Source organism: Prunus mume, linkage group LG5, assembly GCF_029339155.1.
Source record: "Prunus mume cultivar Tortuosa linkage group LG5, ASM2933915v1, whole genome shotgun sequence".
Classification (NCBI taxonomy): Eukaryota; Viridiplantae; Streptophyta; class Magnoliopsida; order Rosales; family Rosaceae; genus Prunus; species Prunus mume.
In genome coordinates this window covers 16,518,596-16,543,642 of record NC_142702.1, presented here as the reverse complement: position 1 = coordinate 16,543,642, position 25,047 = coordinate 16,518,596, and the positions used below count along the sequence as shown (strand labels likewise).

The window sequence follows — 25,047 nt, the reverse complement described above, 5'->3', positions numbered from 1 at the left end:
CACAAAATGCCCGTAATTGTAATGAACCTGTGAAGGGTAAGAGAATTCCCTGTCCAGGCATTTGCTTGATGTATCTAAGAACCTTATGTGTTGCTTCAAGGTGTGGCTGCTGGGCGTATGAGAAGAATATATGATTATTAGGTCTCACACGTGACGTTGGAATATTCCGGCGTGTGAGACACTTCCCATACATGGCGTTGGAAATTTTCCGGCATATGGGAAGAATATAAGATTATTTGGTCTCACACGTGACGTTGGAATATTCCGGCGTGTGAGACACTTCCCATACGTGGTGTTGGAAATTTTCTGGCGTATGAGAAGAATATGGTACTCAACATATATAATCCGTATTTCGAATAATTATAATTCTCAAATATCCAAACTAATAATAGAGATATTCACAATTTAGCGATACAAGTCTATAGTAGAATGCAACGTAATTTAATCAATGGAAATAATGTTATTTTTAAACCAACGATCATGCACATAAGCATAAATTTCATAAAGATCCTAAAACAATTTAAATAGAAATCAACACTTGTTTTCACACAAATTCCATAAAATATTGTACCCTACAATTAGAACATTATGCTTTATTTATAATCAAATAATATTAATTAATGATAAGCAACAACCTTTAAAGAAAAACCCATATTGAATCAATTAACAAATTTAAACTCAAATAACAATTAAGATTTGTTTACAAGATTATCCTACTTACTTTTCGAAGGGTGAAACTACCTCGAAAGACTCACGATCAACCAACGGTCAAACTACCCAAACTTGGTCAAACGGCCCACGAGGCCCACGACCTCCAAATTCCGATTCGAAAGTTTCTATGGGTTCCACAAAGTTTAGGATACACGTCCTGCAAGTTTGGTCTAGATTGAACGGTTGGATCGCTCGCGATTGCACGACCGGACGGTTATTGTAAAACACAAAATTTAAGTTATCAAATCGGAACATTCGGAGCTCCGATTCTCGATCTGCGAATTACTACACAATCCTAAGAATGTCTAGATTAACATATATTAAATTCGAAATGATCCAACGGTTCAAACCTATCGAACCCGGATGACGATAAGCAAAATCCGTTTGGGGTTCAAACGTCAACCAAATTGGAATCTGAAAGTACCTACGCGCTTGTGAGGACCAGGAGATCACATCGGGACACAATGCTCTCTTTCTACAGTTCCCACGTGCCGCCAGCGCGTGGGTGTCCAAAGCGATTACGCTTCGCCGGAAATTCTCAATATTTCATCTCAAGACTCCTACCCTAGGTGTAACACCTTATTTTGGAGTCACTTTTGTTCTTGGACAAACCCCAAAGAATCGACGGAAGTGGCCGGAATCGGAGGCCGAAACCGGCCAAACTCTTATCACTTATTTAACCCCCAAAACGCAGAAATTTCCCCTATATATCACAACCAGCAGCTATAACACATTGAGAAGATGAGAAAACATACCAAATTCGAAAGATTTGGTTCCCGGAATCCCCCGCACGAGCGTTGAGAAAAGTGGGTCAAAACCGATCGGATTTCTCGATTTTCCGGTGAAAAACAGTGGTACCAGCGGCTGAGATGGGGTGGGGCTGGTAGAGGAAGTCGAGCTTGACATTTTGGCACCCAGTCCCGCCGGATTTGGTGGCCGGAAGTGGCTGTGGTGGCCCAAAATCCCGGCGGGTGAATAGTAACAGGGGGGGCCGTTTCTTGCGAAGGGAGAGGAAGAATAAGAAAAAGAAAAACTGCCCGATTACTGTAGCACGGTACTGTATCGGTACTGTTTGCTACAGTATAAAATTTTAAAAATTACCTTTGCATTCTTTTTGTTTTCAGACTTTTTCTTCTTCGTTACAACTCGGAATTGAGCGTGCCGCATGTCTGTGAGCTCGTATTGACAAGCTCTACGCAATGGTGCCACTCACTTCTCCAAAATCGTTCCGGATCAAAAAGTGACCAAATTACCCCTACTTTCAAGGGCAAAATTGGAAATTCAAATGTAATTTAATTAATTTAATTCACGAATGATTATATTTTGGGTTGGGATGTTACAAGTAGACTACATATTTTTCTTCGAAGAACTATTTGATACAGAGAGAATCAATCTATAAACTTGCATAAATATTTGGAATAAACACTATCATGTGAAGCTGGTGTCAAACAACTCTCAACACTTAGATTACCGAGCAGATGTATGAGGCATTGGTTAAATTTAAAGTAAATTTAAATCCACACTGGATCACAGCATATATGTCATTGACTTGGAATGGGTCAACTATATTTGTCCCTTGTTGGAGAATACCATACATATATGGATAGAAAGATAGCTGCAATTGTCAATAATTACTGTACGAGTTCCAACGTACAAGTTAAGTTGGAAAAAGTACATGCTGCAAGACTTTGCCTTAGTAATTTGGATTTCCAATATCTGTTACATTTCTTTGAATTTAGATTCCTCGTTCTCACAATCTCAACAACAAAATTTTCAAAATTTTCTTTTCCTGTCTCATTCAAAAGAAAAATTTAGCTTTCTCTTTTAATATCTGTTACATTTCTTTGTACGTTGGAACTCGTACAGTAATTATTGACAATTGCAGCTATCTTTCTATCCACATATGTATGGTATTCTCCAACAAGGGACAAATATAGTTGACCCATTCCAAGTCAATGACATATACTTTCCATTACTTAACACTTTTTTTTGTTGTTTTTTGAGACAACCCATTCCTTAACGCTTGAATAACATATTTTGTACAAATTCTCCAGCACTAGTGGGGCCACTAGAATTTCACCAATTCAAAGCTGTGAAATTATAGAGTAGTATATAAGGAAAATACTTCCCACCTTACCATGAAAGTAGGAGCTCTTACATTCCTATCAATAGTAGTGTGATATGTGCGCATAAATTTTTCTTTTTGTATAATTTTGCTGAATTATTTATGCATATATGTCAAATTGTGATTCGCAGAAAGAAAGAGGATCTTTTAAATTATAACGAAAGAGGCAAGCAGTATCCAGAATACTGCATACAAGGGGAATGAATCCTTAACTCAAACAGTCTATAAGAGAACCACCAATTCAAATGCGAACCAAAACATTAACATCTGCAGGCCAACAAGGGGACCATATCCTAGTGATCTCCTTTTGCCAGCTGTCTAGCCAAACCCCAGATATATGTGTACCAAGACCTGTTAGTCAGTTTCCAAATCCATTCTCTGACCGCCTTCTCCACGCAAACTGCAGAGCTTAACCCATTATATATTTCAAACGTAAATAGACCGGTTTCATGTAATAAGAAGTCTTCCTAAAATTGAAGTCAATTGTTATACAAGCAATATTTGTTGTTGGCTAAAGCAAAACCTAAACCTTACCTTTTTTCGTCTAAGAGCATATCCAAGGAAGACGTCAAATATCAAACATTAAATTTTAATATGAGCAAGCTACACATTCATCAAGCAAGAGTCCACATAGTTAATTATCTCTAGGGTTTGTAAAATAATATTGCTTATAGAGAGAGAACTTTGTACAAAACTAATTATCTTTCTTTTTTGATTGAACAGATGAATTCAAAAAGTATATTTTTTCTAGAGAAGTAAAACACTGATGCAATTATGGGGTCCAATCCAACACATGGGCATCTCTATCGGACAATAATTGAAAAATCCTCTCTGGCCAGTACAAATCATGCCTTATTCTCACTGATGACTAGTTGAAAATGCCTCGACGTATGGCGTGGGTCGTGTGAACGAGCCCATAGTTGTATTATATATGCATCAACCTCCTTAATAATAACAGGTAGCAGGCAACCATTTGTAGCCGAAGTTTCAGAAAATTAAATATTATGGGGTTTGAAAAGCTCATATCAGTTCTGTTTGTCTCATATTTTTGCGTTCTGCATGTCCTCATTCTTCACTCATGCCTTGCTTTGAGGCTGAGTGGAAATGAGACAGATCGACTGGCCTTGCTTGAAATCAAGGCAAGTATCACCAATGATCCTCTTGGAGCCTTGACTTCATGGAATGAAACCAACCATTTTTGCAATTGGCGTGGTGTCACGTGTGGTCGTCGTCACAAGAGGGTCAGGGTTTTGGACCTGGAGTTCTTGAAACTTTCAGGCTCTCTATCACCGCATGTTGGGAATATGAGTTTTCTGAGAGGAATTAATCTCGACAACAATAACTTGAGCCACGGAATTCCTCCAGAAATCGGTCGCCTGTCCAGGTTGCAAGATATATTGTGGCAGAACAATTCACTGAGCGGTGAAATTCCCTCTAACTTATCACGTTGCTCTCGACTCTCCAGAATTGCTCTTGGTGGGAATTTTCTGGAAGGAGGGCTTCCTGCAGAGCTTGGCACTTTGTCAAAGCTAAGAGAAATTTCAGTTCACTTAAACAAACTCACAGGAAGTATTCCCTACACCTTTGCCAATTTATCATCTCTTGAATTGGTCTCAGCAGGATCTAATAATTTCTATGGTAGTATTCCAGATATTTTTGGTCGACTCACCAATTTTAAACAACTTGGTTTGGATTCAAATAATTTGTCTGGTGTGATCCCTCCCTCACTCCTCAATCTCTCTTCTATTAGTGTCCTTGCTGTTTCAGGAAACAAAATCCAAGGAACTTTACCTCAAAACTTAGGTATTGTCTTCCCAAATCTTGAGCATCTTAATGTTGGCGCTAACCAATTTAGTGGACCAATTCCAGTTTCATTATCTAATGCCTCAAATTTAAATTATCTTGAGCTGCAATCAAGCAATTTCGTAGGACAGGTCCCTTCTTTGAAAAATTTAAAACATCTTGAAACCTTATATCTTTCTTACAACAATCTTGGAAGTGGGGAAATTGGTGGCGACTTGGGCTTTCTATGTGATTTGACTAATTCTACCCGTTTACAACGACTGCTAATTGATACAAACAATTTTGGGGGAATGCTACCTCAATGCATAGCAAACTTGTCTTCTTCTCTTTTTGTTTTCCATGTCAGTACAAATAAAATAACTGGAAGCATCCCAAATGCGATTGGAAATCTGCGTAACTTGAAGAGCGTAGGGATGTCTGAGAACCGATTTTCAGGTCACATACCCCTTGATATAGGAAAGCTTCAGAACTTGTATGAAATAGATATTGCTTCCAACTCTCTCTCTGGAAATATTCCATCAACTTTTGGAAATTTAAGTCAATTAGGCGAATTACGTTTATTTAGCAACAACCTCCAAGCCAATATCCCTTTAAGTTTTGTTGGTTGTCGCAATTTAAAACTCTTATTTCTTCAGGACAACAATCTCAGCGGCATCATTCCCCCACAAATCATTACTCACTCCTCTTATCTTGTTTTGGATTTATCTCAAAATCGTTTGACTGGTTCTCTTCCCAGAGAAATAGGAAATTTGATAAATCTGGAGAATTTAAATGTTTCTCAAAACATGTTATCTGGTGAAATTCCTGCAAGCTTTGGTCGTTGCGTCAACATAGAATCTCTAGACCTGCAAGGAAACTTTTTCCAAGGCACAATTCCATCATCTTTCGGTTCACTGAGAGGTATTAGAGCATTAGACCTATCTGGCAACAACTTGTCAGGCATGATTCCGGATTTCTTAGAGCGTTTCAAAGTTTTGCAACTTTTGAATCTATCTGATAACAATTTTGAGGGCATGGTTCCTATCAAAGGAGTTTTCAAGAATGCAACTGCCACATCAGTTAGAGGAAATAGTAAACTTTGCGGGGGCATACCAGAGTTTCAATTGCCAAAATGCAAACTGCAACACTCTAACAAGAGAGGATTGAGCCCAACCATGAAATTGATAATCTCTCTAGTTTGTGCGGTTCTTGGAGTCACTTTCACACTAGCCTTTTTGTACTTCCGTTACTCACGGAGGGCGAAAAAGGATCCCACTTCAAGTGATTCAGAAAAATTTCTCACCGTGTCTTACCAAAGTCTTCTGAAATCTACTGATGGATTTTCCTCTGCCAACTTGATTGGTATGGGCAGTTTTGGGTCTGTTTATAAAGGAGTGCTTGAGAGAGCTGAAACAACAATTGCCATCAAGGTACTCAACCTGGTCCACCGCGGAGCTTATAAAAGTTTCACTGCTGAGTGTGAGGCCTTGAAAAATATTAGACACCGTAATCTTGTGAAGGTACTCTCGGCATGTTCGGGTTCCGATTATCAGGGTAATGATTTCAAGGCTTTAATTTATGAGTTCATGGTTAATGGGAGCTTGGATGAATGGCTGCATCCAACGCAAAAAATTGGTGAGATAAATGAGCGACCAAGAAGCTTAACATTTTGTGAGAGGTTGAACATTGTTATCGACGTTGCGATGGCATTGGATTATCTCCATCATCATTGTGAGACGCCAATAGTTCACTGCGACCTCAAACCTAGCAATATTCTTCTCGATGAGGATATGGTTGGACATGTAGGGGACTTCGGATTGGCAAGATTCCTAATCAAGCCGTTTGAAAACTCTTCTGGTTATCAATCAAGCTCCATTGGTGTAAAAGGAACAATTGGTTATACTCCTCCAGGTAAATAAATACTTCCCTTCTTCAGTTTTGAATTTTTTTTTCTTCTACACTATATATTTTTTAGTAGTTTGAAACATGGAAGTAGAGCTGTGGGCACTTGGTTAAATATAAAATAGAGTATTGTGTTTTGAATTGTGCAAATGCAGAGTATGGTATGGGACATGAAGTGTGGACACAAGGTGATGTCTACAGTTATGGCATCCTCCTGTTGGAAATGTTTACAGGAAAAAGACCAACCGACGACATGTTTCAAGGAACTTCAAACCTTCATGGCTTTGTCAAGGAAGCTCTACCTGAGCAAGTGATAGAAATTGTGGATCCGGTTCTTGTTCAAGAAAAAGTGGACAGGGAGATGAGCAGTGCAAACAATCGTCTTAATGAGGATAGCACAAGGGCTCACATCGAAATTGAAGAGAGCTGGATTTCAGTTTTAGAAATTGGTGTTGCTTGCTCTGCAGAGTTGCCTAGAGAGCGGTTGGATATTACTGACGCTATGGCTGAAATGTGCCGAATAAGAAACAAACTTCGAGCAAATAGAATATGCCAATAGAGCATATGTAATACTGTTTCCTTTGTATCCAGAATTTCATTACTGTCTGAAGTAAGATCTGAGAGGTCTGCTTGATTAAATAAAAAATTTTTCTTTCTTTTTTGATGAATGTTCCCTACATATTATTTGGGGGCCATGCTAGTGGACTGTTTTGTAATTGTTGGCTTCATTTGGGCCTTTTGCTTTTATTTCTATAATTTGTGTTGGGCAGGCCGATCGTAAGCCGATAGTGGCATGTCCTCATTTAGCTCCTTCTCACGGAATATTCCATCCACTTCTGGAAATTGAAGTCAATTGTTTAAATTACTATCTGTTCCATTCCAATAGCATTATTCGAGGCCATATCCCCACAACTTTATCTGAGTTTCACAGTTTGGCGGCCTTAATTCTGCGTGAGAATAATTTCACCGGTACCATTCCCCAAGGAGTCTTTGGCCTCTCTTCATTATCTGAGTTGGACTTCTCTCAAAATCAATTGACCGGTTTGCTTCCCAAAGAAGTAGGAAGTTTACTAAATCTGGAGTTTTTAGATGTGTCTCAAAACATGCTATCTGGTGAAATTCCGGCAAGTCACAGTAAAAAAAACCATTGCGCGACTAAATTTTGTGCAACAAAAAATTATTCGTGGCTCAAAGTCACTTTGTGCAACGAAACTCAAAACTTCGTTACTCAAAGTCTTGCGCGATCAAATTTTGCGCGACGAAAAACAATTCATCGGGCAAAGTCACTTTGCGCGATGACAATATATCGTCGCTCAAAGTCACTTTGCGCGATGAAACAATAAGCTTTGTCTCGCAAAGTCCTTACAAAAATAAATAAAATAAGAAAATTATTTTTTAAAATTTTTGCATGATGTAATCCAAACATTTCGTCGCCTAAACCAATTTATTTTGTTTTTTATTTTGTATGCATAACACTAAAGAAATTAAATGGTATATATATTTATTAAGTAGCTTTAAATTTATTATTTTAAATCGGATCGGATTTTTGTTAGAAAAATATATTATTGTAGTTTGGATTGAGTTTTTGTTAGAAAATATATATTTTAAATTGAAGATCGAATTAGTTCATTGTATTCATATAGGGTCAAGGAGTGTAGCTGTAAAAAATCATCAAAATCGGAGTTAAAATAACCGTTAAATCGTGATTTTTCATTTATAACCGTCAAAAAGTTTTGTCCCATTACTTGATCTCTGAACGTTTATTTCTTTTCGATTTTTGACATATATGATCTCGAAGTATAAACAAACAAGTTTGATGGTTGGATCGTTGAAACTAGTTTCGTTAAATGCGTATGCCATCAAAACAATATATTTACTAACAATTAAGAGTTTATTTATACTTTCGTTAAATATAACATAAGATTTTGTGGCATCTACTAGTGTAAATATTTTAAATTGAATATCAAATTCAGTCCTTGTATTCATATAGGGTCAAGGAGTGTAGTTGTAAAAAATCATCAAAATTGGAGTTCAAATAACCGTTAAATCGTGATTTTTCATTTATAACCGTCGAAAAGTTTTGTCATTTTACTTGATCTCTGAATGTTTATTTTTTCCGATTTTTGGCGTATATGATCTCGAAGTATAAACAAACAAGTTTGATGGTTGAATCGTTGAAACTAGTTTCGTAGAATGCGTATGTCATCAAAACAATATATTCACTAACAATTAAGAGTTTATTTATACTTTTGTTAAATATAACAAAAGATTTTGTGGTATCCACTAGTGTAAATATTTTAAATTGAAGATCAAATTCAGTCATTGTATTCATATATGGTCAAGGAGTGTAGCTATAAAAAAATAATCAAAATTGGAGTTAAAATAACTGTTAAATCATGATTTTTCATTTATAACCATAAATTTTTTTTGTCCCGTTACTAGATATATGAATGTTTTTTTTTTTTGCGGTTTTTGGGGTATACGATCTTGAAGTATATACAAACAAGTTTGACGGTTGGATCATTGAATGGTGTGTGTATATATATATATATATATATATATTTATTAAGTAGCTTTAAATTTATTTATTTTGTACGTATAGCACTTAAGAAATTGAATAGTATATATATTTATTAAGTAGCTTTAACCTTATTTATATTTTAAATCGTAAAATAAAATAATTTTATTTTTTATTATTCATAACAATTATTTTTATAAATATTGTGCTACGAACCAAATTTTATTTTTTTTGACTTTGCGTGACGAAAATGGGACATGGGAATTTTTTCAAATTTTGTTTTAGACTTTGCAACCAATATGTATTTTTCGTCACGCAAAAATTTAAAAATTTGGGCGGGTATCGAAAATGGGGCTCGGGAATTATTTATTTATTTATATAATTTTTTAAAGACTTTGCCCGACCAATTTTCCAATATTTTTCATAGCACAAAACTTTGCGCGATCAACAATATTTTTCGTCACGTAAAGTTACGGTTTTTGAAACCAAAATAACTCCTCCAACATTTTCTCAATGTCTTTCTCTACTCTTACCTCTCCTCTCTCTTTCCCTCTCCCCAAATCCCACCCTTTCTCTCACACTCACTCCTCTCACTTAATCTCTCATCTCTCTCTTCACTATCTCTCACTCTCACTCACTCTCTCATCTCTCTTTTCATTCTCTCTTACTCTCACTCACTTTCTAATCTCTCTCTCACTATCTTCTCCAATTCTCTCACACTCACTTCTTCCTCTCATTCTCACTCACTCACAATCTTGCCAAAACGTATATTCTCTCCAAATTTTAATTTTTTTTCATTAATATGTGTTTTTGGAGTTAGTTTTGAGTTTGTGTGGGGTTTGGGGTTGAGTATAGGGTGAGGATTGGAGTTTGGATTGGATTTGTGGTATAACAATTTTAGGGGAGATTATGCCAATTTTTTTTTTTTTGTTATTTGACCATATTTGTTTTTGTTTTTGTTTTTGTTTTTTTTTTGTAGGGAATCATCGAGACTTTGACGTCTAAAGTTGAGGATTAGAACACTATCAAAACATATCCTCCACCACTACCACCACAAGATAGGCTTGTATTAGGATTTTATTATTGTACTTTGTTAATTTATGTGTGCATTTTGAATATTATATATATATTTATTGGATAATTTGATCACTATTTTTCATATACAATTTTATTTTGAATATGTCAATTTAAATTAACGTAATTAAAAAAAATCATATAATTAAATTAAATTTAAAAAGTAAATATTTGAAAAAATTAATATAATTAAATTAATATCAATTTAAATTAGAGTAAATAAAAAAATAATGCAATTAAATTAAATTTAAAAAGTAAAATTTTGAATAAATTAATATAATTAAATTAATATTAAAGAAATAATAAAACAAAAAGTCAAAAACCTTGCGCGACAAAATATTTTGTCGCACAAACTATAAAATTAGTTTATTTTAATTAAAAAAATTTAAAACACAAAAAATATTTCGTCGTGCAAATATTTGCGCGACGTTAGTATTCGAACGTGGGAATTTTTTTTAAGACTTTGCGGGACCAATATTTTTTGTCGCGCAAAACTTTGAGCGACCAATATTTTTCGTCGCGCAAAACTTTCTCGATCAATATTTTTCCGTCACGCAAAACTTGTGCGACCAATGAAAAAACTTTGTCACGCAAAGTTGTTCTTCACGATCTTTGCGCGATGGATTCTGCTCGACGAAGTTTCTTTCGCGCTGAAATTTGTGAAGACTAAAATGTACTTTGCTGTATAGATAGCTGTATAGGAACGTCGAAACGTGTTTAAAAACAGAACGTCGAAACATGCAAGGAAACTTCTTCCAAGGGACAATTTCATCATCTCTACGTTCACTAAATGGTATTGAAGATTTAAATCTCTCTCGCAACAATTTCTCAGGCAGGATTCCATAGTTCTTAGAGGATTTTAAATTTTTAGAATCTTTGGATTTATCATATAACAATTTTGAGGGCATGGTACCAATCAAAGGAGTTTTCAGAAATGCCACTGCCACATTGGTAAGAGGAAACGAGTAAACTTTGCGGCGTCCACGAGTTTCGATTGCCAAACTGCAAACTTTGCGGCAGCATTCCAGTATTTTTAATATTGAAATGTCGTGCCCAAAACCCGCATAATGAAAGTAAAAAAAATAATATCATACATTATAATTTATTACAAAATTAATGTCATACTGATGTAGAACAGATGACAGATTTTATCGCGGTTGAGCAAGAAAAGGGACGTGGTGGGAATTTGCAGAATTGTCGTCCGAGCTCCGATTAGGGAGTAAAATACCATTTCGGAAAGGGAACGATGCCACGAGTCAAACCTACAGCTTTGCTGTGACGTACGATGGATTTTGGCATTATGGAGTCGTTTGGCCTTTCAAAACTGCATTCAAAGTTTGAAGTTAATTCCAAATAAATTCTGTTTTTCCGTTTCGGAGTTACATAGTTAATTCCCAAAATAAATTCTGTTTTTTTTCAGTTTGAGTTACGTAGTTAAGTCTCCGAATTAATTCTGTTTTCAGTTTTAATTGTAATAACTCCCCTAGCAGTTACAAGGGTTGAGAGTTGTGTATTTAGACGGGTTCGTCTAACGTTTTTTGGAAGTTCAGATTTTAATCAAATTAATCAAAGAGAGTTTCTCTTAATTTCTGGTGGATTCCAGTTTCCTTGTTACTCAAGGTTTTCGTTTGAAACCTTATTTGCTTGTGCTGCGTCAAGTGGTATCAGAGCGGGTCTCTCCCGTCTTGGTATTCTTGTCTTATCATGGGTGATCGTGAAGCTGATGTCCCAGCCCCAATTACTCGAGCGGATCTGGACGCTCAAAACCAACGGATCGACAACCTAACCACCCAATTTGGGGAGATGCGAGAATTGTTGTTGCAAGCTCTTGGTGGCAACCATAGGCGAGGAGGCGAGATGACGAAAGAAGAGAAGGCAGGGATGATAATCGAAGAGAAGGTAGAGATGGCGAGAGAAGAGATAATAGGAGGCAACTTATTCCGGATAGTGAGTCAGAGTCAGAAGAAGAACTTGAAGAACCACCACCACCGGCTAATAATCCTCGTAATCGTAATCGTAATTACGAGAATTTTGGCGACTATCGGATTAAAGCAGAAATTCCTAACTTTTGGGGAAATCTGAAGATTGAAGACTTCTTGGATTGGCTTGTAGAAGTGGAGAGGTTTTTCGATATTATGGAGGTTCCTGAGCATAAGATGGTGAAGATGGTAGCTTTCCGTCTTAAAGCTACAGCGGTTGTTTGGTGGGATCAATTGCAAAATTTACGGCAGAGGCAAGGAAAGCAGCGGGTTCGAACATGGCGGAAGATGAAGTAAACATGATGGAACAATTCTTGCCCACAGATTATGAGCAGATTCTCTACCGTATGTACTTAGGTGTGCGCAAGGCACCGTTCGATTCTGAATATACCGAAGAATTCATGCGTTTGGCGAGAAACCATTTGACCGAGCCCGACAACCAAAAGGTCGCGAGGTACAACAATGGGCTGAAGATTTCCATCCAGGAAAAAATTGGTATGCAGAATATATGGACTTTGCAGGAGGCGATTAACATGGCATTGAAGGCTGAATTGTTGGAGAAGGAGAAAGCCAACCCAACTTCCGCAGAACACGGACGGAAGCCTCTGAATATCTGCTGGTGCTTCTAGTGGCTCAGGAGATAAGGGGAAAGCACAGCAGCAGAATCTTGGAGGATCGACAAAACCAGCAACAGTTGGCCAAAACAAAAATTTCAACGAAGGTAGCAGCGGAATTACAGCAGAGGCAGCCCGAAACCAGTCCCGAATCCGTATGCTAAGCCCATGACGGACATATGTTACCGTTGCCAAAAACAGGGCATCGTTCTAATGTTTGTCCGAGTGGAAGCAATAACTTTATCGAAGAAGCCGATGAAGATGAGGAAAACAATGAAGTCGGGAAAGATGATTATGCAAGGGCTGAATTTGCAGTTGAGGAAGGAATGGAGAAGATTACCTTGGTTTTGCAGAGAGTTCTTTTGGCACCAAGGGAGGAAGGGCAGCGTCATAGTATTTTTCGTTCCCTCTGCTCAATAAAAACAAGGTGTGTGATGTGATCGTCGACAATGGAAGTTGCGAGAATTTCGTGTCAAAGAAATTGGTGGAGTATTTGCAGCTATCTACGGAGCCTCATGTCAGCCCTTACTCACTAGGTTGGGTTAAAAAAGGCCCTTCGGTTCGTGTAGCTGAGACTTGCCGAGTGCCACTGTCAATTGGTAAGCATTACAGAGATGAAATATTATGTGATGTTATTGACATGGATGCATGCCATATTTTGTTAGGGCGACCTTGGCAATTTGATGTGGATGCAACTTTCAAGGGACGAGATAATGTAATTCTGTTCTCTTGGAACAACCGGAAAATTGCAATGGCAACCACACACGCAAAGCAATCTGTTGAGCCCAAGGCGAGGAGTTCTAGTTTCCTAACCTAATTCAGTAGCGGGGAGTTGAACGAGGGTCAAAGAAGCGGAGTGTTTTTGTCCCTTGGTGTTGAAGGGGTTGTTGAAAATTGGTGGAGGAGAAGGTGACATTCCACAAGATGTGCAGCAGATTTTGAATCAATTTCAGGAACTACTTTCTGAAAATCTGCCAAACGAGCTGCCTCCTATGCGGGACATACTGACCGAATTGACTTGGTGCACTGGAGCTAGCCTTCCGAATCTGCCCCATTATCGGATGAGCCCCAAGGAGAATGACATCTTAAGAGAACAAATTGAAGAATTACTGCGGAAAGGATTTATCCAGAGAGTCCTCGCGAGTTCTGTTTCTTTGGTTCCAAAGAAAAACAAAACTTGGCGAATGTGTGTTGATAGTGGGCAATCAACAAGATAATGATCAATCTGGTTTCCCATTCCACGGTTAAAGATATCTTTGGGACGTTCTTGGCGGCTCAAGGGTGTTTTCAAGATAGATTTGCGAAGCGGATACCACCAGTCGCATACGACACTGGAGAGCGAATGGAAAACAGCGTTCAAGACAAGGTGATTATTTGAATGGTTGGTGATGCCATTCGGATTGTCAAATGCACCTAGCACTTTCATGCGACTCATGAATCAGGTTCTTCGACCATTTATTGGTTCTTTTGTCGTTGTTTATTTCGATGACATTTTAATTTACAGTACCACAAAAGAAGAACATCTTGTGCATTTGAGACAAGTTTTAGATGTGTTGAGAGAAAATAAGCTGTATGTGAACCTTAAAAAATGTACTTTCTGCACAAATAAGCTACTGTTCTTGGGTTTTGTTGTTGGTGAGAATGGTATCCAGGTAGATGACGAGAAGATCAAGGCAATCCTTGAGCCAGCTCCAAAGACAGTTTCGAAGTTCGAAGCTTCCATGGCTTGGCCACCTTTTATAGAAGATTTGTGAAGCATTTTAGCACCGTTGCTGCACCTATCACAGAATGTTTGAAGAAGGGCCGGTTCAGTGGGGAGAGGAGCAAGAAAGAAGCTTTGCAGAAATAAAAGAAAAGCTTTGCACCGCACCGGTTCTAGCTCTTCCAAACTTTGAGAAAGTTTTGAGTTGAATGTGATGCCAGCGGTGTGGGAGTCGGAGCTGTGCTCTCACAAGACAAGCGGCCAATTGCGTTCTTTTCTGAAAAGTTGAGCGATGCACGTCAAAAGTGGAGTACTTATGACCAAGAGTTCTATGCGGTTGTTCGAGCTTTGAAGCAATGGGAGCACTATCTTATCCAGAAGGAATTTGTTTTGTTTACAGATCATCAAGCGTTGAAGTATATTAACAGCCAGAAAAATATTGATAAAATGCATGCTAGATGGATGACTTTTTTGCAGAAATTTTCGTTCGTTATCAAGCATACTTCCGGCAAGACCAATCGTGTGGCAGATGCGCTGAGTAGGAGAGCTTCATTATTAGTCACGCTGACTCAAGAAGTTGTGGGGTTTGAATGTCTGAAGGAATTATATGCAGGTGATGATGATTTCCGGGAAATTTGGATTAAGTGCACTAATCAAGAGCCAATGGCAGATTACTTTCTCAATGAAGGTTATTTGTTCAAAGGCAACCAGTTGTGTATTCCAGTTTCTTCTTTAAGGGAGAAGCTCATTCGGGACTTGCATGGTGGAGGGTTGAGTGGCCACCTAGGCCGTGACAAAACAATTGCATTGTTGGAGGAGAGATTTTACTGGCCACACTCAAGCGTGATGTTGGAACTATTGTGCGCAAGTGCTACATTTGTTAAACGAAGGGGCGGTACAAAACACTGGATTATATATGCCATTACAGTTCCTAACGATATTTGGCAGGATCTTGCTATGGATTTTGTCCTCGGATTGCCCCGAACACAAAGGGGAGTGGACTCTGTATTTGTGGTGGTTGATCGGTTCTCAAAAATGGCGCATTTCATAGCCTGCAAAAAGACTGCCGATGCATCAAATATAGCCAAACTGTTTTTCAGGGAGGTTGTTCGCTTGCATGGGGTTCCTACATCCATTACATTTGATCGTGACACCAAGTTTTGAGTCATTTTTGGATCACTTTGTGGAGACTGTTTGGGACTACTTTGAATCGTAGCATCGCCCATCCCCAAGCGATGGCGGGACTGAGGTTACAAATCGGACATTGGGCAATATGGTGCGAAGCGTCTGTGGAGAGAAGCCGAAACAATGGGATTATGCATTACCGCAGGTGGAGTTTGCATACAACAGTGCAGTCCATAGCGCTACTGGGAAGTCTCCATTTTCCATTGTTTATCTTGCTATACCTAACCATGTTGTAGATTTGGTGAAACGCCTAGAGGCAGCAAACCGTATGGCAGCGAAAAATTTGGTGAGGAAGTGGTAGCCGTTCGAGATAAGGTCAAGCAGAAACTTGAGCAAACAAATGCTAAGTACAAAGCTGCTGCGGATAGGCATTGGACGTGTTAAAGTGTTTCAAGAAGGCGATTCTGTGATGATATTTCTGAGGAAGGAGAGGTTTCGGTTGGCACTTACACAAGCTTAAACCGAAGAAATATGGTCCTTACAAAGTGCTCAAACGGATCAATGATAATGCCTATGTTATTGAGTTACCAGATTCCATGGGAATTTCCAATATTTTTAATGTTGTAGATTTATATGAGTTCCTTGAAGATGAGGTTCTTTATCCAGATCATAACTCGGGGTCGAGTTCTTCGGAGGTGGAGAGGTGATGTAGAGCGGATGACAGATTTTATCGCGGTTGAGCAAGAAAAGGGACGTGGTGGGAATTTGCAGAATTGTCATCCGAGCTCCGATTAGGGAGCAAAATACCATTTCGGAAAGGGAACGATGCCACGAGTCAAACTCACAGCTTTGCTATGATGTACGATGGATTTTGGCATTCTGGAGTCGTTTGGCCTTTCAAAACTGCATTCAAAGTTCGAAGTTAATTCCAAATAAATTCTGTTTTTCCGTTTCGGAGTTACATAGTTAATTCCCAAAATAAATTCTGTTTTTTCAGTTTGATTCGTAGTTAAGTCTCCGAATTAATTCTGTTTTGATTTTAATTGTAATAACTCCCTAGCGATTACAAGGGTTAAGAGTTGTGTATTTAGACGGGTTCGTCTAACGTTTTTTGGAAGTTCAGATTTTAATCAAATTAATCAAAGAGAGTTTCTCTTAATTTTTGGTGGATTCCAGTTTCCTTGTTACTCAAGGTTTTCATTTGAAACCTTATTTGCTTGTGCTGCGTCACATACAGAACCATTTAGGGCATAACTTGTGACACCCCGACCCAATTTTAACCATATATTTAATCTATTAATTTATTTAAATTATTTGATTGTGAAATTACCATTTTTCCCTTGGGAGTAGGGTCACTTTAGTCAGTTTCTGTTCAGGAAAGAATTTGGGGAATTGATTTACACCGTTGCATTGGGCTTGTCGGAATGAGTTCATAGACACGCGGTACTCTCAGTTCTGAGTTGTAACGAACTTAAAAAGGTCTGAAGATTAAAAAGGTATATTGGGAATTTCAAAAATTGTTAAAAATATAGAAACAAAACAGGTTTTGAGAAAGAAAAAAAAAAAAAACAGAGGCGCGGTAGGGTTTGATTAGATTGATTTTGAAGTTTTGAAACTCAATCTAAAAACTAGAAATTTTTCGTTTTTGGATCAATTTTCGGCCACTTCCTGGCAAATTAGATAGCACTTACATGATGACACTGCCATGCTTGGACTAGCTGCTAGCCACCTCAAATTTTATGATACACCATTATTGTCTTTCCCATTAAGTTCATTTTGAACCTACAAATTAATCATATCTTAATTCAATTTAACATAGAAAGAAGAAAAATAAAAGTCCAATATGTTATTCAATAACATATACTTTAAGGCATAACCAACTCAGTTTGTTGTTTTAGCTTGACAGTTGGATTATATTGTAGTGTTTTTATCGGAGGTCTTTGCGTCGAAGGTCTATGTGTTAGTTTGCTGTTTTATTTGATCTTGCTCTAGCATTGGTCCTATGTGACTGTTTCAGACTCTCTTGTTAGTCTATGACATATGTGGTACTCTTTCTTTCCCTGAGGTTTGTTCCTCAGGAAAGTTTTAGTAAGGCCACTGTTTCGGGTCATTTTATGTATGTTACTTTGATTCTATGAATGAATTTAAAAAAAAAAAAATTGGTTGAATACCAATTAATGGTGTAGACGTGACGGTGATGCTCAAAATTGAGCTTTCTTTGTCGTTTCACCGTAAGGACATGGCAAGTGGCTACCTCTGCAAAAACTAGTAGTATTCTAATGAACTTCCATCAAACACAGTAGGAGACTCGGAAAAAGTCTGAAAATAAGCTGGCAAATTAAGTCAAGAAGTTTTGTCTGATTCTAAATGCATGCCTTTTAAAAGGTATCTTGGGCCCATAATTAATTTTCTCCAGCCGGCCTCCGAAAACACTGGAAAGAATTAATAAATGACCCCCCAAGTCATGTGTTTACATTCTTCATTAGTTGGAGAAGTTACAATGCAGCAGCAGGTGCTTATAAATTGGGTACTCCCCTGAAGTTGCTACACATTATGCACTCACTGGTTTAGCTACCAAATTAAGTTTCACAAAAACATACGCATATATCATGAAGCTTTCCAAGTTCATTCCAACTGTGTTTTTTTCTTGTATATTTTGCTTGCATGCTCTTTTTCTTCACTCATGCGTTGGTTTGAGACTCAGTGGAAATGAGACAGATAGGCTGGCCTTGCTTGAAATCAAGACCAGGATAACTGATGACCCTTTTGGAGTCTTGACTTCATGGAATGAGACCAACCACTTTTGTCAGTGGCATGGTGTCACATGTGGTCGGCGCCACCAGAGGGTCACAGGTTTGTACCTAAATTCCTTGAATCTTTCAGGCTCAATATCGCCGCATGTTGGGAATTTGAGTTTCTTGAGAGTGATTCATCTGGTGGACAATAGATTCAGCCACGAAATCCCTCCAGAAATCCGTCTTCTGCGCAAATTGCGTGATTTACAATTGGCCAACAATTCACTTAGTGGTGAAATTCCCACCAACTTATCAGCTTGCTCTCAACTCCATACAGTTGATCTTGGTTACAATTTGCTGGTAGGGAGAATTCCTGACGAGCTCGGCACCTTGTCAAAGCTATTAAAAATAGCAGTTGACAACAACAACCTTACTGGAAATGTTCCTTACTCTTTTAGCAATTTATCATATCTTGAATGGCTTTCAGCAACTTTTAATAATTTGAATGGAAGCATTCCAGATATCTTTGGCGAAAAGACCAATCTTAGATATCTTTCTTTGGATGGAAATAGATTGTCAGGTATGATCCCTCCCTCCATCTTCAACCTCTCTTCTTTAAGCCTCTTTTCTGTGTCCATAAACAAACTCCACGGGACTTTGCCTGCAAACTTAGGTATTGCCTTTCCAAGTCTGGAGTATTTAGGTCTTAATACTAACCAATTTACTGGATCTATTCCTGTTTCAATATCTAATGCCTCAAATCTAGTTCATCTAGCAATCTCAGAAAACCAACTACATGGAAAAGTCCCTTCCTTAGAAAATTTATATAGGCTCGAGCGAATTATTATTGCTGCCAACAATCTTGGAGGTGAGGGAATCAGTGACTTGAGCTTTGTCTGTGGTTTGACTAATTCCACTGGTTTAAGAGTATTGAGCTTTAGTGTAAACAAATTTGGGGGTATTTTACCTCACTGCATAGGTAACTTAACTTCTTCTCTCCTATACTTTTTTTTTGGTGATAATAAAATATCGGGCAGCATCCCAAATGAGATTGGAAATTTGGTGAACTTGGAGATCCTATCTCTGTCTAGGAACCGATTTTCAGGTCTCATTCCCCCTGATTTAGGAAAGCTTCAGAAATTATATCAGTTAGATATAGATACAAATTCTCTCTCTGGGCATCTTCCATCCTCTTTTGGAAATTTAAGTAGATTAGCTAAATTATATGTAGCTCTCAACAATCTTGAAGGCAGTATCCCTTCAAGTTTAGCAGAATGTCACAAATTAGTGACCTTATCACTCGCTGCTAATAATTTTAGTGGTATAATACCCCCAGAAGTCATTGCCGCGTCATCTTCATATACCTTATTGGATTTATCTCAAAATCATTTCACTGGTTCCATCCCCAAAGAAGTAGGAAATTTGATAAATCTGATGTATTTATCTGTTTCTCAAAACAAGTTATCTGGTGAAATTCCGACAAGTCTTGGTAGTTGCATAACATTAGAAAGTCTACGGATGGATGGAAACTTCTTCCAGGGGACCATTCCATCCTCTTTGAGTTCACTAAGAGGTCTGGAAGAATTATATCTCCAAAGGAACAACTTGTCAGGGACGATCCCAGAATTCTTGGAACATTTTGAGTTTCTGCAGTCTTTGAATCTATCTCATAACAATTTTGAGGGCATGGTACCAGTAGAAGGAATTCCGAAGAATGCAACGGCAACATCAGTCGAAGGTAATATTAAACTTTGTGGGGGCATACTTGAGTTTAAATTGCCGAAATGCAAAATCAAACATTCCAAAAGGGGAGGATTGAGCCTAACGATGAAATTGATAATCTCTCTCATCTGTGGAGTTTTCGGAGTCATTTTTGCACTTGTTTTTTTGTACCTTCATTGTTCCCGGAGGGAAAGGATGAAGGAGCATACTAAAAGTGATTCGGAAAAATTTCTCAGAGTGTCTTACCAAAGTCTTCTAAAAGCTACTGATGGATTCTCTTCTACCAACTTAATCGGTATGGGGAGTTTCGGGTCCATTTATAAAGGAGTTCTTGAGCAAGGTGAAACAACAGTTGCTGTCAAGGTACTCAACCTCGTTCATCGTGGAGCTTTGAAAAGTTTCGCATCTGAATGTGAGGCTTTGAAAAATATTAGACACCGCAATGTTGTGAAGGTACTCTCAGCATGTTCGGGATTTAATCATCGTGGTGACGATTTCAAGGCGCTAATATATGAGTTCATGGCTAATGGGAGTTTAGAGGAATGGTTGCACCCGACCCAGAATATCGGTGACACAAATGAGAAACCAAGGAGTTTAACTTTTTCTCAAAGACTGAACATTGCTATTGATGTAGCTATGGCGTTGGATTATCTCCACCACCATTGCCAAACACCAATAGTTCACTGCGACTTGAAACCTAGCAATGTTCTTCTTAATGATGATATGGTTGGACATGTTGGTGACTTCGGGTTAGTAAGATTCCTTCACAAAACTACTTCTGGAAATCATTCGAGCTCTATGGGAGTAAAAGGAACAATTGGCTATGCTCCTCCAGGTGACCAATCCTTTCTTTCAACATTCCTTATAAAGTTTCTCATATTGATTTTAAAAGTTTAAAGCACAAAAAACAGGCCTTTTGGAGAATTTAATAATAAATTACAATTTGGTGTGTTTTGAATTGTTGTAATGCAGAGTATGGTATAGGACATGAAGTCTGGACACAAGGTGATGTGTATAGTTACGGAATCCTATTGTTGGAAATGTTTACAGGAAAAAGGCCGACAGCTGACATGTTTCATGGAAGTTCAAACCTTCATAACTTTGTCAAGGCAGCCTTACCTGAACAGGTGGTAGAGATTGTGGATCCCGTTCTTGTTCAAGAAATATTGGAAGGTGAAATGAGCGCAAACAATCTTCCTAATGAGGATAGCGTTAGGATTCGCATCAAATTTGAGAAAATCTTGATTTCAATTTTAGAAATTGGTGTTGCTTGTTCTGCAGAGTTTCCTGGTGAACGGTTGGACGTTACTGATGCCATGGCTGAAATGTGTCGCATAAGGAACAATCTTTAACAAAATAGACTGTTTGAATAAAGCATGTTATAATGCCATAGAAATGTGCAAATGTTGTGTGGGACATGTATGAAATATTAGAGTAAAAACATTAACTATGATTGTTGTATTACTGTTATTTTTCAATGCAATAAGTTAATAATAACAGCACTTTGCTTTTTATATATTTTTCAAATGAAAAATGATTTTTTTCTACACCATTTCACCTTCACCCTAAGAAATGGGAATTTTTATTTTATTTTGTGGTATGGAGCTGCTATGATACAATTCAAAATCAGCCTTTTTCCCAATACTTCCTTTTCGAAAGCGGAAAAACCAGCAGCTAAGAACCACCCTCGGTCTTTCTAATTTTGTCCTTAGGCTTCAATACTGGCTATATATGCCTAAAAGCATCTACAATCATGCTCTTTGTTTTTAGTTAAAACTAACAAAGGCACCCGCGCCATGCTGCGGGTTTTGAAACCAAATTGCATTCTAAAAGACGTTTGAGAAAAATCATATTTTAAAAGAAGAGTTGATAAAATATTCTTTAAAATTGAATCATAATTGAAGACAATTATGAGAAAGGAAACTTTGCCCAAATTCAATGCAATCAACTACCACTTAATATAGAGAAATTGAGTGGGGAAATAAGTTGTGAACAATGAAATATTATGTATATAATGTGTACATTAATGAGATGAATGAATTGAAAAGGAAAGAGCATAAACTCTGATGTGGAAGTAGGAGAGGCAATTTTGGAACGCCTTGGGCTTTTTCTTCTTCAAACCGATAATTAGTAAATTGTTAGAATCTCACACATTTTCTTCTCTGGTTTTATGTTTATCATCGGCAAGACAAACACTTTCATAAGAGATTTCTATACCATTTGAAATGGCAAAACTATGAGCTTCTTGCATCATCTGATTTCGTTTGCTATCTCTAGTCCTTTTACGCATTATGCACAGAAATTTAAAACCCCAAGCAACAGATTGATAACTGGAAAGGAGAAAAACATGCATTTATACAATTTTAAATTATAAGCAAATGCACCGTGATATTGATGAACCACAGAAATGAGAATTTTCAAATGTCATAATATTTGGCAATCAATAAGCTACAACCACCATGCATGCAATCTTTTGAAAAATGGATGAAACACTAACCTGTAGTCAAAGAAGCTATCAAGCACTTCGAAAAACAGCCACACAAAAGCGGGATCATATGGCTATCTAAAATACAAAGACAGAAAAACAAAATTAGGCTAATAAGTATAATTCTGGTTTTGCTTGTGAGATAAGACAGTCTCGATTAATGAATCTGTTTCAATACTGATTTTCGTATTGAAGAATATCAAGAACCAACAGAAACTATTTGTTACATTTCCTTTTCTTACACAAACAAATGAAAACATGAAAATATTACGATACGAATTGAAGACTAGTTTCTTTTCAAATTCCTTGAGAGGAGAATCACATGTTAATTGGTTGAAAAGTAACCAACACCATAAAGAGAAAACTAAATAAACACATCACAACTCATTTCAAAATCCATATGCATGCAAGACAGTGTAGACCAATACCAAATGTTCCGTAAAAAACAAATTCGATAAAACCAAACATCGACCAAACCCTATATAATTAGTTAAGCCAATGTGGTCAATTTGTTTCTGGAAATTAGTTCAATGGCCCATAATTGTGACTTGCAACCAACCATTTGCAGAGGAGCAATTTTAAATAAAATTAAGCAACAATCAAAAGAGCGAAAAATAAAGACATTCTAGATTCTAAAACAGTGGCTCTGAACAACTTGGTGATCCCCAATTGGAGCATTAGTGCCACATGTGCTACATCTTTGACAGTGTTTTGATATATAGCCAACCTTTAAAAAAAAAAAAAAAAATCTCATCCTCATTGTTAAAAATTGATGATCTTTTCCCACTTTAAAGTTATTTCCACTATGAATAGAAAACATAAAAAACATTTATTAAGAAAAAGTTCTTTCACTAACTGTATTGCAATGGAGATGCTACAGTGTCTATTTAAAAACTATTAGATGCTGCATTCGAAATAAAGAGTATACGATTACTGATTATAATGTCATGCTTTTTAATAATGTAGGTTCATAGCTCGTTGGTACGTCGCGCCGGTGTTCTTCAGGCCGAATGGCATGACTACCCATTCATAAGTCCCGATTGCGCCTGGACATCTGAACGCTGTCTTATGGACATCTTCCTCGGCTATGAAGATCTAGTTGTAACCAGCGTGGCCGTCTATGAAAGACAAGAGCTCGTGCTTCGCAGCTCTGTCCACCAAGAGGTCGGACATAGGCATGGGATACTCGTCCTTGGGGGTCGCGAGGTTTAGATTTCTGTAGTCGTGCAAACCCTCAAATCCCCAGTCTTTTTCAACACCGGTACAATGTTAGCTAACCACTCAACGTACCGAGCCGTGCGGATGAAGCCGGCTTTAAGGAGCCGTTCAATTTCCTCTTTGACCTTAAGTCGCATTTCTCGAGAATTACCTCGTATTGAAAGGCCTAAACCCCTCCCTAATTTTTAGCTCGTGCTCGACCAAACTTCTTGGCAATCCAGGCATCTCATGATAATCCCAAGCAAAACAATCCTTATATTCATGGAGTAGGCCGATACTCTCGGCCGCTAATTCGAGCTCAAAAGCGGCTTACAAAAGAGGCTGTGGTTCGGCTCGGTCCCTACATTTATTTCTAATAACGGTCCTGGACCTCGGGGTAGTCATCCTCCATCTCAGGCGCCATTCCCAAGTGGTCAAAGGCCAAGTATCCGCCTCATCCGACTCGTGGAGGAATTGATTAGGTTGATCGGCGAGTTTGGTGTAAGGATTCCTCGCCCAATGTTCCAGCAGTCTTTCCAAAGAGGTTGGTCATGGCTGCCGCCTCCTCCTCTCTAGTGGCTTTGTCTCATCATCTACGAGCGGTGAGGTCGATCAATACCGCGCCGAATCACCGAACATTCTCGGCGCCTAACTCCAGCATTTTTTGGGTCGTTTTCTTGGTTGGCGGGCCGCTTGCATCGTGGCGGTGAGGACAACCCATCCAATGTCGTCGTCGTAAATTCGTGCTTACGCGTTGGTTTCAAAGGTTTTTTGTCGGCGGGTGTGTGGACACACTCTGGCCGTCCCGTAAGAACAACAGATTGGAAGAGGGAGGATGGTATGCATCCGGTGATGGATCGATCGCCACCGAGCAATATATTGTAGTCCATGCTGGATTCGACCACGTAGAAGGCGCGACTCTCTCGTGCAGTCGACCACGGTGATTTTTAACAGCAACACCCGATAGTCTTAGATTTATCGCCGACAAAGCTGCTCATGACCACATCGCTGGGGATGAGGTCCTCCTTTGATTTATCCAGCTTCTTCATCAGGGAATAAGGAAGGATGTTGACCGTCGCCCCATAGTCAACGAAGACCTTGGACACGGGCACACCCTCTACATGAGCCGAGATGTATAACGGCTTGAGGTGTCGGTATTTGTTTGGCTCGTCTCTGGGTATTACCTCGTTAAAAGCCACGACCAACAATTCTTCCTTTGTCTTTGGCCTTTGATCAAGTTGTTGCTCGGCCACGTCATTATCCAGGCCGTTGGTATGGCATTTTGGGGCTGAAAACTTCGGATGGTAGCACCAAAACCATGTTCATGCTGACCTCATTTAGCTTCCGCTGGTTTCCCATACCGGCCTCTTTGTTGA

At 38.3% G+C, this 25,047-nt stretch overlaps 2 protein-coding genes across 2 annotated transcripts; both read left to right on the top strand.

Annotated features, from left to right (window-relative positions):
• Nucleotides 1-3,820: 3,820 nt before the first annotated feature.
• Nucleotides 3,821-7,289, top strand: LOC103331475 (uncharacterized). The gene is made up of 2 exons (XM_089051486.1): nt 3,821-6,529; nt 6,676-7,289. The coding sequence occupies exons 1-2, from the start codon at nt 3,841-3,843 to the stop codon at nt 7,077-7,079; spliced, it is 3,093 nt and encodes a 1,030-aa protein (XP_088907612.1). The 5' UTR covers nt 3,821-3,840; the 3' UTR covers nt 7,080-7,289.
• A 10,852-nt stretch (nt 7,290-18,141) lies between these two features.
• On the top strand, nt 18,142-21,341 carry LOC103331473 (uncharacterized). Its single transcript, XM_089052960.1, has 2 exons — nt 18,142-20,824; nt 20,962-21,341. Exons 1-2 carry the CDS (start codon nt 18,142-18,144, stop codon nt 21,339-21,341), a joined length of 3,063 nt encoding a protein of 1,020 aa, XP_088909086.1.
• The last annotated feature ends 3,706 nt before the right edge of the window (nt 21,342-25,047 follow it).

What these genes read in the sequence shown, in the direction of transcription:
- LOC103331473 (XM_089052960.1), top strand. Translation starts at nt 18,142, where the DNA reads ATGAAGCTTTCCAAGTTCATTCCAACTGTGTTTTTTTCTTGTATATTT. An exon ending in AATTGGCTATGCTCCTCCAG is followed by an intron (nt 20,825 to 20,961) that starts GTGACCAATCCT and finishes GTTGTAATGCAG; the next exon opens with AGTATGGTATAGGACATGAA.
- LOC103331475 (XM_089051486.1), top strand. Translation starts at nt 3,841, where the DNA reads ATGGGGTTTGAAAAGCTCATATCAGTTCTGTTTGTCTCATATTTTTGC. An exon ending in AATTGGTTATACTCCTCCAG is followed by an intron (nt 6,530 to 6,675) that starts GTAAATAAATAC and finishes GTGCAAATGCAG; the next exon opens with AGTATGGTATGGGACATGAA.